At 32.1% G+C, this 17,260-nt stretch overlaps 2 protein-coding genes and 1 pseudogene across 2 annotated transcripts; 1 reads left to right on the top strand and 2 right to left on the bottom strand.

Annotated features, from left to right (window-relative positions):
* Positions 1 to 6,473: 6,473 nt before the first annotated feature.
* Positions 6,474 to 8,735, bottom strand: LOC139883456 (photosystem I chlorophyll a/b-binding protein 5, chloroplastic-like). The gene is made up of 6 exons (XM_071867632.1): positions 8,518 to 8,735; positions 8,253 to 8,385; positions 7,128 to 7,240; positions 6,923 to 7,030; positions 6,726 to 6,814; positions 6,474 to 6,619 (listed from the first exon to the last, which is right to left on the bottom strand). Exons 1-6 carry the CDS (start codon positions 8,733 to 8,735, stop codon positions 6,474 to 6,476), a joined length of 807 nt encoding a protein of 268 aa, XP_071723733.1.
* Positions 8,736 to 9,934: 1,199 nt separating this feature from the next.
* Positions 9,935 to 11,590, bottom strand: LOC139883464 (U-box domain-containing protein 38-like). Its single transcript, XM_071867639.1, has one exon. It carries the CDS (start codon positions 11,588 to 11,590, stop codon positions 9,935 to 9,937), a length of 1,656 nt encoding a protein of 551 aa, XP_071723740.1.
* A 1,604-nt stretch (positions 11,591 to 13,194) lies between these two features.
* On the top strand, positions 13,195 to 15,395 carry LOC139883455 (glycosyltransferase BC10-like; annotated as a pseudogene).
* Positions 15,396 to 17,260: the final 1,865 nt, after the last annotated feature.

The following is a 17,260-nucleotide window of genomic DNA, read 5'->3' as shown; positions in this document are numbered from 1 at the left end:
GAAATATAAAAAAGGCGAGCGTGTGCGCGCGTGGGAGCGTGTGTTAGCGCGTGTGCGAAACTGTTAAAAGGGAGTAATTGGCTGTCTGATTGGGCGTTACGTTCACTTATGAATGAAGTTAGGGAGAATTACATTTTGGACTTTTAACTATTGAAAAACTAACACTTGGGTAATTAAACTATGATCCATCTAGTATTTGGGTCCAAACCGTGCTGACGTTGAACTAACGGAATTGTTAAGCTGTTTCCGGTGTGTTTACGTGGCACGATAAAGAGTTTGTAATATTTTCTTTTGGGTCCCTTAAAAAGATAGAGGCATGATTTTTTAACTCATCCAAAATCGGACTCATCAAGCAATCAAATCGTAAACGGTTTTCGTTTATCATCACCGGAAAAGGAAAGAGTGAAGTTTTGCTCGTAAACTCTAAAGATGGTGAAGTTTTTTTGAGAAAATTAAGTAAACGATTGAAAGAATATTGGTCGAATCTAAATATAAGTCATATTGAACCATTTAACATAAATAGAAACCTACTAGCTGTCAGCTACCGTATATTGATATTGCGGGATAATATCACTCAAGGTATCTGAAATCAAATTTTTTTAACAAAAACTACCTCGTTCGCGATTTTTTGCTAACGAATTCATACCTATTCTGTTAAATTCTTAACAAACTCATATCTACCGTTAAAAAAATTGAAAGTAACCGGATTCCAGCAAATCTTACATGGCCGAAATCGTTTCAATGAGATGAACGTTGTGGTGGTGTCGAATTTTTCAAATTTGGAACCGTTTGGTGTAGATCTAAGCTTAAAGTTTCGGTCATCACACCTTTAAGCTTAGATTTACACCAAACGGTTCCAAATTTGAAAAATCCGACACCACCACGACGTTCATCTGGTCGAAAACAAGTCCGGCCATGTAAGAATTTCTTGTATCCGACGACCAACGACCGGCGGCACCGCCAAAAGTGGCGGAACCGGTGGTCGTTGGTCGTCGGATACAAGAAATTCTTACATGGCCGGACTTGTTTTCGACCAGATGAACGTCGTGGTGGTGTCGGATTTTTAAATTTAAAACCATTTGGTGTAGATCTAAGCTTAAAGGTCCGACCGCCGCACATTTAAGCTTAGACCTACACCAATTGGTCTCAAATTTGAAAAATCTGACACCACCACGGCGTTCATCTCGTCGAAACACGTCCGGTCATATAAGATTTGCTGAAATCTGGTGACTACCGACCACGGACGCCGCCACTTTTCGGCGAACGGTGGTGGTCTCGGAGTGGTTTTGTGGTGTAAGATTAACGGTAGGTATGAATTTGTTAAGAATTTAACAGAATATGTATGAGTTCGTTAGATAAGATTAACGGTAGGTATGAATTTGTTAAGAATTTAACGGAATAGGTATGAGTTCGTCAGAAAAACTCGCGAGATAGCTTTCTATTAAAAGGATTTGATTTCAAATACCTTGGGTGAATATTATCCCTAATATTACCTATTTTTTTCATGAAACAATTTTATTAGCTATTGCCGATAATACATTATACTCCTTCCTCGATTATCGTATAATAAAAATCGTAAATATTAACAAAATTGAGTAGACCAAAATAATGATTCATATACTTTCATTAATTAGTACATGATTTATTTTTATTTTTCTGAAATTTGGTATATGATTTATTAGAGTACACATATTTTTATATTAATATAGTGAATCTAAAAATTAAATGGGTATGATCGAAAAGTTAGTTAAAATATATATTGATTTTAAAAAATTATAGTTAAATAGATAAAATAAATTTTATCATATTGCGACATTTGAATTGGATCGGAAGGAGTATAGCTTTCCGATTGCTAATGATGAGAAAAATGTTAAAGACACTTTTAAGAAGCATAGATTAAAATACTTGGATCGAACAATAGTCGTAGCCGGAGTTAGATACTTAGAAAAAGAAAGGCAAACAAACAAAAAAACGGCAATGTTAAATTAAACAAATTAGGGCATTAAAAAAGGCACACGATAAATTGTGCGAGGAGTGTGCCTTGAATTAGTTAAACGCCTCATTAACTCGTGTCCCCTTGTCTTGGCTCCTCAACAATATTCAATATTGTCAATTTATTAATTTAATTTCATAAATGAAAATTGGCCTACATTAAATCATATACCTTCCTGATATCCTCGTGGGACCATTTATGAGTTCATCAATAATATTTTAGTTGAATTCCTAGGAAAAAAAAAATCAACATTCAAAACATTTTTTTTAGAGGTTATCATCATAAATTCGATTTATGAAAAATGAATTTTGAAAAAGTAGATTATTGTATTTGACTTATAATAATAACAATAATAAGAATAATAATTTCTACAAAGTTAGGCGAGGTCGTTTGTTCTTTAATTGAAATCATAAATCAATTAATCAAACTTTAGCATGTATTAAAAAAGAAAATCTAATATCATTACTAATTTACAGATAGTAATGTACTAATTTATAAAAATATCACATGACAATTAACATAGTATAGAACAACATTAACAATTATTAGGAAAGAAAACACTATTTAAGAATTATTAGCACCGAAGACCGAAGCATATAAAAATGTTCCAATATCTGTAGGTATGTATGAACAGAATTACACCATTCAATGTTGGAATTTTAATTGAGCGATGAACACGTCATTTAATAATTTATCTACGTAGACCAATATTAGAGAAATGTATTTAAAACTAAATTTTCATTAGAGAAATCGAATCTCATCTCAATACACACAAAAAAAATATATAAATAAATGAATTTTTGTGTGTAATTAATTCGTAATATTTAGGTCTAATTCGCTATGACGCGGTCAATCGGCCTAAAATTAATCAAACACATGTGCATAATTTATTTCATATTAATTTTTCCTACTACTGATTGACAAATATGTCATTGTTTAATTTATTTTCAATATTTTCTTTTCACTTTTTCCTTTTTGACGAAATATGTGTTACATATTAGCTCCACTTAAATTGGAGATACCATCAATAACTCTATCCACATGCACAATCCAATCTTTTGTTTCCACAAAATGTGTTTTGCTTTTTTTTTTTTCTTTTTCTCTGAAGAAAAAGGACGGCTAAGATGGTTCATGATGTATGACTGATGAGAGACGATTAACAAAAATGTCGGATAATCCTACGGTGGAAAAATTGTAATATATATGATAGTTAAATCAGACAATATATATTAGTTTGTTATATATGATCGAAACCCTAAACACGACAAGTAATAATATACATTCAACAAACGCATTGATGACCATCGACATTTTCTTTTGGAAAACCTTATAAATGGCTATTCTTGATGGAATAGGAAGCTAAAGAAATTGGGATAAGGAAAAAGAAAAAAGTGACGAAAAGATCATCAGATAAATATGCATGTCTTTGTGGAAGTCATTTTGCAGACACAACGTTGGGTAAAGTATATGATCACGACCTTGAATTGTCAATTCAATTGCATACGTGAAGAAGGAAAAGAAAAAAACAAAAAAAAAAAAAAGATCATTGTAGTTCATTCGTTGTCTAATCTTAAACGTCATGAGAAAACCAATTTACCCTCCATTCACTTAACCATGTAGCCTCTATTGATGATTTATATCAAAGAGAAAAAAATATATACAATGACGGAGCCGCATACTATAATTCAATGATTTCATTAGATTTTGAAAATCTTTATATATATATAATTATATTTCGATTGAACCCATTCAAAAAATAGTTTGAACTTATAATTTTTTCAAATGCATGTAAAGTTAATTACTTGAAATTTAAAATTTTAATCCATAAGACTCGGATCCTAACTCCATCACTGAATGTATTCTTACTTCAAATATATGTATATATATGTATATATATATATCCTCACACTTGCTATATACCATGTATTTTTATAGATTGATTACTATGTAGAATTAAAGTTGGTTTTAGTTGTAGGTAAAAGGAGACATATAGTACTAATGACATTCAATTGTGTTTGTAGAGTAAGCAATGCAATGAAAGAATGCATGATCATGAAATGGACAAAACACATGAAATTATTATTACAGCTAACTTTAGTTGTCTTTTGACTCTCACAGTAATTGCTAGGGCTAGGTTAAAATGGCATGAAAAGAAAACGACCAAATTGATAGCTTTAGCCGACTGATGGAAATGGGAGTATGTGGCAAAAACTAAATTGATTGATATAACATCACCCACCAGGTTAAGATCGGATTATGATTGTGTTGTCTCGAATGAAAAAACAAAACTTTCTTCGTTTTCATTTGATCGAGTGAATATTATGACATTTAATCAAGTTCACCTGGTGTCTTATCAAGTTTGGATGTAGTGGTTGTACCAAAATGTCTAAATTAAGTGCTTTTGGTTTTGTGAGTATACTATAGAAGAAGGTCATGAATAAGCATTCCATTTTGACAAAGTGAGAGAGTCTAAGAGACGAACAATATTTAATATTGGATATGATGATAAGCATTCTTATAAGGATTTGCACCATTTTTTATCCCAACAGTGAAAGTGTACGTACCACTTTGAATTTGCAAGATAATGTGCTCGAGTCTCTTTATGAATTCATGCACTAATTAACAAGATTACACTGTCCCTCCTTTGGAAATGCGTCATTTAATTAGTGGGTCCGTCCGTTGGACGGAAAATTCGTATCTTTAAAAATAAATAGTTTAAATATATATTACAAAAAATTATATAATAATTATTTGTATTAAACATTATTAAATCTATGTCAAAAGGAAATTATTTAAACTTTAAATCAATTAGAATTATTTTGATTTTATTTCAAAATCTACAATTCTATTAGAATTAAAAATTTATTTTGTTTGAAAAATAAGATATGTCCATTTTAATTAATAATAGAAAAAAATATAGCGGATTTTATTAGGAATAATTTTTTTTAGCAATATGTCCGTTTGAATAGGAAAAAAAGAAGATGTGCCTGTTTTAATTAAGAATAGAAAAAATATAATGAATTTTAATTAGGAAAAATTTTTAAATAGGAAAATTAGAAAAAAAATATAGTGTAGTATAATTTTATTAAGAATATGTTTTTACTGTATTTTGTGTTTTGATTTTTTAATTAAAATAGAAAAAATTATAGACTTAAAATTATAATTTGAAACCTAATTATAATCAAAGTTTTAAAATAGGAATATAGTTTAATAAAAATATTAGAAAAAAATAATAAATAATATTATTTAATTAGGAATAATTTTTTTAACAATATGTCCGTTTGAATAGGAAAAAAAAAGATGTGTCTATTTTAATTAGGAATGGAAAAAAAGAATATAATTATTTTTTATTAGAAAAAATTGTTTAATAAAAAAAATATAGTATATTATAATTTTATTAGGATTTTTTTAAAAAAATAATGAATAGGAAATTGATTAGAAATAAAATTATTAATAGAAAAAGTAATTGGTAGAATTTTATTAGGAATCATTATATTTTTATTGTATTTTGATTTTTTAATTAGAAAAAGAAAAAAAAATATTATTGACTTAAAATTGAAACTTGAAACCTAATTAAATTCAAAGTTCTTATATACATGTGTCAAATTACTATTCGTTAATAAAACAACATGTATCGACTTTTGATTTAACAATAAAATTTGAAATTGAATTGCAATTGGGACCAATTGAAAAAGTCTCTCTATTGTCTATAAGATTATAATCATTTAGGTGAGTAAATGTTACATGTAAATAGGTATACAAGTTTGGGTCTCCTTATATTGGATAAGGCAGATATATTTCCTTATAATACAAAATATGTATGAGGGCGTACGGACTAGTGTAGGAGACACGCCTGATTGTGTACATCAAGGCTGAACTCTAAGTAGGAATTGAAAAAAGAAGATAGTATCATTTTCATCTAAAATTATAGACGATTCAAAATATTCGGACCTCATTTGTCCGAAATGTAAGAATTCCCTAATTTAATGTTTCTCTGCTTTGAATAAACTATAGTTACACTTGCATTTTGTTCGTTGTTGTGTTGAGGGTTTAACATATCTCTCCGGTTCAAAAGAAGATTCCCTAATTACGTACTAATATGAGATTTATAGGTTCCCTTGTTTGATCACTTGCTGACTTGCATATATAATTTCGTTCTTCTGTCTCCAGCATGTTTGATATTCATGTTGTCCATCGAGTATCTATCGATCCCCTTTATTTTTGTTCTTTTTAGAACTTCGTATCCTTTTTGGCAAAGTTTAAATACTCGATAGAGGTTAGGGAATGCAAGCAAATAACAGTAGAGGAGTCGCACCACGAGTGAGGCAAACGGTCTGAAAATAAATCCGTAATACGACAACATCTGGATTTAGCAAAAGACATAAACGATAACATCATTTATAGAAAATTAACATTCAATCACGATTCAAGTTGTCATGACGAATGATATCGGCCTTGCAAAATGAAAGTGAAAGATCTTTTATGAAGAACTGGAATTGATGAGAGTTTGAATAATAGTGTTGTGCCATGGATCCGAAAGATGCTTTACAAGATTGTCAATCGGACCTACGTGTGTCACAGACGCTTGCACGAAAAATCCTAGCATGGCTACCATTGCCAATCTTCCTGCAATTTCCATTTCGATAAATAAAAGAAATCGCGAATTAGAAAGAAAGAAATTTACGAAGAATTAATCGATCGGAATTAGTCCACATATATAAAAAAGAATTACCATTCTTAATCTCTTTCAATTTCCAATCCTGAGCATTACTAGGGTCCTTGGCAAGACCAAGAGGATTCAGAAGTGGACCTCCAGGGTATCTGTTACTTAGCATTCAATTAACATAGAAAATGTTAAATTGTAAACTAGCAATCGATACAATTAATGAGTGTAGTTCATATACGCATCGATTTCATAACGATACTTACCCAGGTTCTAGACCAGCAAATGAAGCTTCCATACCAAAGAAAAATGACCCTTCTTTACCTTGAGAACCAGGACTTTTGAAATCCATGTACCTTTTTGTTTCTGCAAATCTAATAATGCCATTGCCAACAAATAACTAATTATTAAACCACAATTATATGCAAATTATAATTAATTAATTAATTTCAATAATCTTAATTGACTTACCCCATCAAGAGTAATTGAACAATGAAGAGAGCTTGTGTGCTAGCAAACTTATACTCTACAGCTCCAGCTTCATACCACACTGGTAAGTCGCTTATTCCAGTCACTCTCAGCAACTACACAAATTAATTACATTATCAACCAAATTACACAAATTAATATTATTCATTACTGGATTGCGAATTGGTGTGGTGTTAAAAGGCTCATCGATTCAGCTAGGAAGCTACAATCTCAATGGCCAAATCGCTAGAAATGAATCATCCCAAGAATTTTGTTCAGGAATCTTAAAAGATAAGCACGGTTTCTAAAACTTTACCGAAGCTGTCAAATTTTGTTCATACGCTTACAGTCTCGGCCATCATCAGAATCGGATTTACTTTTCGTCACCAACATCGGGACGCATATTGGTACAAAGGAGATAACATAAGCTTATGATACTCTACGACTGTTTGGTTACATATCTTCAGCTGAAATTCATCTTTGGACAAGCAAAGGAAAGAAACGAAAATTTGACCTTTACATTCTTATTTCGTATGATGTTTATTATATACTTTTGTATTTTTATTTTTCTTGGGAAATACTTTCGCCATAATCCACTCCAATAGTCAAATTGTGATGTTATCGACAATATCCTCGGTTTTTGTGTTTCGGCCTATTGAAAGCTATGTTTTCATCCGAAAATTATCGATGATTAGTACAGTATGACTCGATCACATATAAATTTAAATAATAATAATTCTTCATTTATAAAAAAAATATTATTCATTACTCTTTCCGTCTCAACCATAAAAATATATTATGTAAACGTAAACGGAGGTATTATTTATTAATAATATTCCCTCCTGTAAAAATAAAAAATACACCAAATACACAAATGGTGTGAATTGAAAAATTATAGAAATTATTATATGTGGGAGACATTCCGAACTGACCAACATCTCATCAATTTATTTATTTTTAGAATCAAACCAACCAAACCGACATTCATTTATTTCGGTTTGATTTATATTCTGGTAATAGAAATTTTTGTGCAATAATAGCAATAATAGCATGCTAAAGAAACAGAAAGTGGAATTAATTAGCTATAGATTAATTAAAAAGATGAGTAGGGTTTGTTTAATTACGTACATCAGTGAATAGAATTCCGGCAACTCCGGCCATGGCGAACCGGCAATGCACAAGCTCTGCCTGAACATACCACTTTAGGGTTTCTGGATCCTCACCAAGTGCTAATGGATCAAACCCAAAATCTCCGGCCAGACTAATTAAATTTGAGTCAAACAAATAAATAAATAACAACAAGCATTACCACCTTTTTTAATTGATATATAATTGCAATTAACAGCAGAAAACTAAATTAAATAAAATGAAAGGTGGAAGGTGTTTCACTCACGTGCCATTGAGATAAGGTGGAGGGTCGAGACCGGGGAGCCACGTGGCACGGTGTTCCACTGCTTGAACCACCACAGTCCGCCGAGCCGGAGCTATTCTTACACCAGAAATATTAACATTATTGTTCTGACTAAATGGGAATAAGCTTCTACGAGTGTTTTTAGTTAATGGAGATGAAGAAGATGAGAGAACCAGGAAGGTTCTTCCTAAAATCGCCATTTTTTTTCCTTTCTATCAAAATTCAAGGCATATAAAACGTCCACGTGTATATATGTGAATATGAAAAATTGTAGATTAGAATTGGGTCCATGTAAATATGTATGGTCAAGGATCTTGTTCCAAAATTGAATTCGGCTTGCATAAAAAAATTAAAAAAATGAGAAAATTTTCATACTTGAAAGACTCTTAATTTCTACTATTACTGTATAAACTGTGATTTTCAATTTAGACTATGTAACAGGGATGATGTAGACCTAAACAGAAATATAAGGACTAAAGAGTATAATCATAAGAACTATAATCGTATATTGTCGAGTTCTTATACAGAAGCTTCTTTCGAAGACGGCAAGCCAGACAAGTCGGGATCCATTGGTCGATAAGATTGAAGATGCTACTACTTAGTTTTATTTCACGTCTTTTTTTTTTTTCTTTTTGGGAGAAAAATAAATTAGCTCATATTTTAATTAAATTAAATTAAATTAAATTTTCGTGTAATGTTTGTTGCTTTTCGTTTGTAGAGCTCTCATTTGAGGTAGTTAAATTTGTCCGTTTGAACGTTCATTATGAACAAATGAAACATTCACCGAACAATTCTATTGCAAAATTTCAACCAGTTGTAAAAATTGATTTTTTTTTTCTTTTGTAAGAAACATGAAAATGGAAAAATTAAATAAATAAAATAAATGCGTCTAATAATATTTTTTAATTTTAATTTAAACTCAGAACCAAGTTCAGTTAGATGAGTCAGATGTCTCATTTTTTTAACCTTAAGTAGAAGTGCAATAGCAGTTCCACAAAACCCAGCCATGACCTCAAGTACTCAGCTAGTCTGTCAGGTTCACTGAACCTGGTCCAGAAACCTTCATTTACTGTTCCGACCAACCATGACGCAAACAGAATCCGACATAAAAAGGTAAAAGTACACTTATTTATTATTAATATATGTAAAAATTTGGGACGGAGATAGCACTAAAGTTCAACTAAATAATCATCCTGAGTTTATGAGTATATACAAAATTGTCACAATAATATACAATTACAGGCAGCCAAGTCCTTCAAAAGTTCCATCTTTAAATTATATTACCAAAATATAACAAACTGAAAACAGAACTAAACAAAATCAACTTTTACCCCCCTACTACCAATAAATATACACCCGGCTACGACATGCCGGGAAAAAAATACTACTTATACACAAATCAGAAGTTAGTTGAGTTTGCACCGGCACGGTGGCGAGCCCAACTCACTCCACCAGAACTCAAAAGAGCCGCCTCCCAATCGGGCTCCTCTTTGCCACTTCCGAACTCTGCAATTGAATTTCTAGTTGTTCTCAGTGATAACAGAATCTTCTTAGCTTTCTCTCTGGCTCTCTCACTCCCATTTACTTCAATCTCTCTTAAGACTTCGATTGCTCTTGCCTCTTTGGCTAATCCCTTGAATCGAAGGCTACCGTGACTCAGTCCCAACAATGCTGCCACACAATTCTCCCGGGTTGCTTCTGACTCAAGATTCCCTTCTCTAAGTAAATTGACGAAAATGCCTACTGCATTTGCCTCCAGCATCGCCGATCGTCCTTCATTACAAGCGGCCAAGTTACACAGAACAAGCAAAACCCGACCTGCTGCTAACTCGTTCGACCTCACCATTGATAATAAACTCGGGACTGCGCCGAGTTTAACCAGTTTGACTCGGTTGCTATGAATCAAACTCAAGTGATACAGTGCAAGTGCAGAATCTTGCCATGTCCGGTCACTTTCCGATCTCAATGAGTGTAATAACGGCTGCAAACCGCCTAAAACACCGATGGCCATCTTATTCTCGTCTTCTAATGCTAAACTGAAGAGTGCGCCGGCAGCGTGCTCTTGTGACTCGTTGGATGCTGCCGATTTCAATACGTCGATCAGCAAAGGAACGAAACCTGACCGCACGATCGTGATCTTATTCGATTTCTCCAGTGAGAGATTGACTATCGAAGCTACAACATTCGTTTGCACGATTGCAAATCGTGAAACGATTAGATGCTTTAAAACAGAGAGCAATTGAGAATTGTTACACAGAGAGATTCTAAGGTCTTCCTTAGTTTTCGTTATTTTTCTCAGAGAAATCACAGCCTTTTCAAGTTCGTGAATATCGCTGCTCCTTAGCTTAGACAATATCTCCTCCTCTTCGCCGGAAAGCGCAGCCGAGGAGGAATTCCGATTACGATTGTGATCAAAAGCTAGGGTTTCGCTGCTCTCAAATGAACACGAAGACGAAGAAGAGTAACATACCGGACGAGTCGTCAGTGGCAAGGGAGTGAGAGGACTCGCCGTCGCCGACGCTGTTCCAGCTTCACTTCCGACGATCACAGACTCCTCCGACGAGCTCGAATTGAACTGGAAATGATTAACTCGGTGACCCAACTCAGTCGCCGCGTGGGAGAAGATCACCGGAGGATTCTCAGCTACTCCTTTCAACAATTCCCTTTCCGAAACCATAATATCAGAAATCGATTTCGAATCGTTTCCAATCATTGCCCTGACAGCCTTCTCAACGGAGTAATAATCCGGTACGCGCGGACGCTCCGTATTGTTCTCATCGCACCAAGTGCCGATTGCCGTCCGGAGAGCAAGATTCGGAATCAGACCGGCGGAGAAATCGGGTCTCGACCCATCTTCCAATTCGGGTATATAGTTCAATTCGCGACACGCTTGGACGGAATTACGCTCGAAAGTTTGACCCGAAGATACGACGACCGGGTCAGCCATTAATGACCCGGAAATTGGACAGTGAAACTCTTTGGGTGGTTGCTTTTTGGAAGACGAACGGCGGTAGAAAGAGATTTTCCATATCGAATGCTTTCCATTGCCACCCATTATTGCTCAGAATCAGAATTAAAAAATAGGGTTTTGGTGGGTTGGATATAAAGCTTGAAACTTTGTTATTATTATTTATTATTGTATTATAATTGTAATGGAAGGGATAAGGATTAAGGGAAGAAGAGCTTGCTTATGACATACCAAAATGGAAATCAGACTTCCACAAATTAAAATTCTAGATGATGATTTTTAATTAAAATTCTTACTGGCAAAAACTGATTAGTGAAGAAGAAAGAATAAGTAAACACGGATTTGCAGTTTGGGTATTTTTTTAATTAGGTGGAAATTAAATATATGTTTTTGCTGTCAGTACGAAAATGCTGCATGAAATAAAGTTCTCAAATTGCTGCATAAAAAAAAAAGTCTGAAAATTGAAAATTTTATATTAACATATAAAAATTTATGCTTCGATGAATTGATTTATGATTGAAATTGAATTAAGGAATTATAAAAAAGAAGAAGAAGAAATTGAATTAAAGTGTTTAATATATGATAATAAATATTTAATCATTGAATCGCACTCCCATTTGCGATGAAAATTTAATCTCAAACATAATGTTAGAATAATAAGAATATATATCTACTGACTACTGTTATGATGAATTTATAAGAATTTTTGTTTATTCCAGTAATAGAATTATGACCTTTTATTTTGAGTTGACTGTTGACCTTTTCTTTTACTTCATTTTTGAAACGTTAATTTAGAAACACATCGATTTTGACTAGAAGATTTATTCAACTTTGTTTTATATAGTTTTTCTGATGAATGTTTTATATAGTTAATAATAATAATAACAAAAAAAAAAATCCCAAAAAACCAAAAAATAATACTAGTAATAACAAAAAAAAATCAGTGAAATTTCATTTTCAACTAGAAGATCTCATTATCAAAATAAAAAATAAAAAATAGAAGATCTTACTTTAAGGTCGAGTGGTGGGCTTACTTATTCACAAATCCTTACCTTGTATTGGTGGGCTCATAAAGGCCCAAAGTAAAAGGACGACCGATTCAAAGGCCTTGTTGGGAGAAAGTGAAAGATTAGGGACTCAGTAGGGTAAAATGAACAAAGTGTAACAAAGATATAATCCCAAAATGGAAATCAAACTTCCACAAATTAAATTCCCAGTTCACTGCCATTCTATGAGAGTCTTTGGAAACAAAATTCACATCATTCAGCTTCATACTTCAATTCCAAGCTACGTTCTTTGGAAAAAAATACACCCTCCAGTCCATTTTAATAGTCGTATGATTGGCAAAAATTGATTGATAAAAAATGTCTTGAATTCACAAAATAACTCTTAAAATGGACTAAATCGAGACACTTAAACGGGTCAAAGGAAAAATTACTTCTCAAAACGAAATAAAGAATATCAATATTTATTATTTACTTAAATATTACTACCTCTGTATTTTAATAGATGATACTTTGACATTTTTTACGCATACCAATATCAGTAATTCCAATACATAAATTATCATTATTTTATAATTTTATCCTTTCTCTTTCTCTATTAAAATATTAATTGTATGTGTGTGTAAAGTTAGCAGTGGGATAAAAATTGGAAAAATACATTGATTTTCTCAAAACGTCAACTATTTAATGACAAAAAAACCTCCAAAAACGTCGTGTATTTGTATATGGACAGAGGAGTAGCATGCATATATACAGTTGTGTATATGAGTGGTACTTTTTTATATAGATAGAAAAATTAGTCAAGCTTTCAAGTATTATACTCAACACTCCTCCATCTCTAATATCTCTTTTTTATGTTTCCGTTACAACAATGAAACATTCATACGGACAACAACAACAACAAAAATCTCAATCTCCACAACTCAAATCCATCTCCAAAATCTCATTTCATACATTTTCGTATTCGGGTCGGGTTTAATATTCGGTACCTCACTCAGTTTCTACCTAAAAGACATCTCTTTTAACTTCCAACACAACCAATTCTCATCATCATCAATTCCTATCAACCAATTTCCATCCTCTCCTCCTCCTCCTCCTCCTCCTTCACCACCACGAACCTCCTCTCGGATCGGATTGACTCCATACTTAGAGCCTCCGAGCGTAAACCATGATATGAATGATGAAGAGCTATTGTGGAAAGCTTCAATGGTGCCCAGGGTAAGAAATTATCCATTCAAGCACGTGAAGAAAGTGGCTTTCATGTTCTTGACGAAAGGGTCTGTAATTTTAGCTCCTCTATGGGAGAAATTTTTCAATGGGATTAATAAAGGATTTTATTCCATTTATGTACATTCAAGTCCGGATTTTTATGAATCGCTGAATCAAAGTTCAGTTTTCTATAACAGAAGAATCCCTAGTAAGGTCAGTCAGCTCCTCGTAATTATCAATTCGTTTACTTCGATCCTTGTTTAGCTTTTATTTTTTTTATTTCCCTATAGGAAAAAAAATGCCACTTGGCAAAATTAAAGAATATTTAATCAAATATTAAAATGTTTATTGATGATCACAATAAATATCGTGATAGAAAATCTTTATTTTGGCTTGTTCGTGGTTAGTCATGGCGAGCTAATGATTCCCATTTTCGTGATCGATCGACATATAATTAATTTTTTCAACGTGTTAATGCTTGATTGATGAGAAAATCGTGGAAATAAATTATTCTATGAGACATAATTTGTACATAATTTACTTAAAGTCAACAATAGTTGCAATTTCCATTCTTGTAATTCCTCACTATGATTCATCCACGAAACTTTCTTATTCGGGGAAAACTGTGTAAGCAAGTTGGACTGCAACCAACCGTAGATATTTGACAATTGTTAATTTTTTAAAAGTTTTATGGTTAAGTTTGGCATATAATTTTATTTTTTGTTATATTTAATAATAATTTTAATATAATATTATAAGATGAAAAAATATAATATAATATATTTTTATTTTATATTATTTTATGGGTTAAGATGTATTAATTGGTGAATTTTTTATGTAAAACATCAAATAAAGTCATAAATCAAACACGTCCTTCTAATTATACAAAAATAAAAAAATTAACAATTATCACATGTCAATTTTTATACGATGTTGTCCGCAATTTGCTAACGCATTAGATTTTTTGCTTCTTATTATTCTAATTTATTGAATTTAATTTCTTTCCTTAGGAGGTGCAATGGGGGATGTTCAACATGGTTGAAGCAGAGAGAAGATTACTAGCAAATGCATTACTCGACATATCGAACCAACATTTCGTTCTCCTATCCGAATCATGCATACCTCTATTGAACTTCACCACAATCTATGAATACCTCGTGCATTCGACGAAATCCTTTGTGGAATCTTACGGCTTGCCTGGCCAGGTGGGTCGAGGCCGCTACAATCGTCAAATGCGGCCTCTCATCTGGCCAGGCCAATGGCGAAAAGGCTCACAATGGTTCCAAATGAACCGAGACTTAGCCGTCGAAGTAGTTTCCGACACGACATATGCCTCGATATTCAAAAAACATTGTAAACCCTCTTGTTTTAGCGACGAACATTACTTGCCTACATTCATACAGATCAAATTTCCTAGGAGTAATTCTAACAAGACGTTGACCTGGGTCGATTGGGAGAAGGGTGGGTCACACCCGACACATTTTACGAGTACGGGCGTGACGGTCGATTTGTTGGAGAGGCTGAGGAGTGATTAGAATCGGTGTGAGTACAATGGGAAGAGTACCGATGTTTGTTACTTGTTTGCAAGGAAATTTGGAGCTGATTCTTTATATAGGCTGTTGAAATTTGCTCCTATGGTCATGCATTTCAACCGAAATTCTCTCAAAAGATACATTTAATTTTTTAAAAAACATTTTTCTTTAAAATATACTCCCTCAATTTCAAAATAGTTGATGTTTTGAGTTTTAATGATATGTGTAATTAATTAGGTATATCGATGATATTTTTGTAAAGAAAAAAAGAGCTCAACATTTTCCAAATTTAGTAAAACAACATGCATAGTTTAAGAAATGTTTTGTTTTAAAAAAATACCTTTATCACATCTATTAATTACACATGTCGTTGAAACCCAAAACATCGACTATTTTGAAATGGAGGTAGTAGGAGTAACCTGAAACTAAGCAGCTATCGTCTCGTCTCGTATATTTATAGTGCTTGGGATAATGACTTAATGTAGTGACTCATCACTAAATATAATATTTTAATTGTTTTTATTTTGAATTTAAGAAAATAAAATCAGAATTCAAGATTTTTTATGCCACATATCATTGTTTAAAGAATTCACTACATTAATCACTACATTAAATCACCGGTCGATTTATATAGGCTCAATTATTTTTCTTAGAGGTACAATCTCGTATCTCTTCAAAATATCAAAAAATTATAATATTTATTCAAAAATGAATAATAATTACCTGAAAGGGGCCATAGCAAAATAAATAATTAATTAATTGGACACTTAAAAATTTCAACTACCTGGTGATCACCATTTATAATGCAATCTAAATGAAAATCATTCTGCCAAATCAATTCAGAAGAAGTAAAAGTTCGAAACTTCGGTTCAAACAAAAGCTAATATTTAGTTGAATATTTAGCTAGACTAGATCAGCAGATTTATGTCCAAACCCTTCAAATTTCATTTGACGGATTGGAATAGCCGGCATTAACGAACTCGACCATAATTAATTAATAAAAGTAACCTTGTATTAAAAAAAAAAAGATGAATAAATTTAGAATTGGAACTGTTAATTTCACATAGTACATATACAAATTAATTAGTGATATAGTGATGAACTGAATCGAGTTGCTAGGAAATGAAACCAAACTTTCCAAGAAAGTGACAAGGAGATTCTTGTTAGCTCCAACACTGCATAATAGTCATCGATCTAAGTTTTAGTTTTAGCATGCAGTTATATATTAGTATTAATTAATTATATATATATATATATATTCATATTGAATTGACGAGAAGCATCTGGGAAGTAACCTCTCGATCATGATCAATTGATCGACGAATTCTTCTTAAAGAAAATCAAGTCCATTCCCTTCTCTCGAATTGAACATATAAAAACAATGGAGTAATGTAAAATATTCTTTTGAAAGTATGAGCTGAGTTGAAATATAAAACATTTTTTAGTCACAGTTTAATGATCCAGTTACTTGTTAAACATATATATATATATATATATATATATATTTCTATAGAATTCTACATAAGCATTATAAAAAAAAAAGAAAAAAGAATTCTTCACAAGCTTCTAATGGCTGTCGTTTTCTTTTCTTTTTTTTTTTTTTTTAATTTTTTTATGATACCTAGCTAATTAATGGATGTCTTTAATGGCTGTCTTATTCTCACAAATAAAATGGTGTGAATAAATACTAAGCTTTTTATCTGAAAATAATAGAAAAACGTTGTTAATTAGAATGAAGGGTTCACATTTCACATCAAATATTTTGTCGATTCCATACTTTTTTAGTTTCTTTTGCCTAAAAGTTTTTTAGAAGAAATAATCTAAATTGGCTATGTACAGTCATGATATATCTAGCTAATAATATATGTATGATGTACCCAAATATGCACTCGCTAAAAAAATATATGATCGAATCAGGGAAAAATAAACTTTTTCAAAAAAAATCAAGATTATGATGACGTGTTACATCAAATGCACTCAAGAATTTATCCGTCATGATATCCCACAATTTT

Source organism: Rutidosis leptorrhynchoides, unplaced genomic scaffold, assembly GCF_046630445.1.
Source record: "Rutidosis leptorrhynchoides isolate AG116_Rl617_1_P2 unplaced genomic scaffold, CSIRO_AGI_Rlap_v1 contig403, whole genome shotgun sequence".
In the NCBI taxonomy this organism is placed as follows: domain Eukaryota; kingdom Viridiplantae; phylum Streptophyta; class Magnoliopsida; order Asterales; family Asteraceae; genus Rutidosis; species Rutidosis leptorrhynchoides.
Note: the sequence above shows the minus strand (reverse complement) of the source record. Positions and strands in the feature narration are given on the sequence as shown.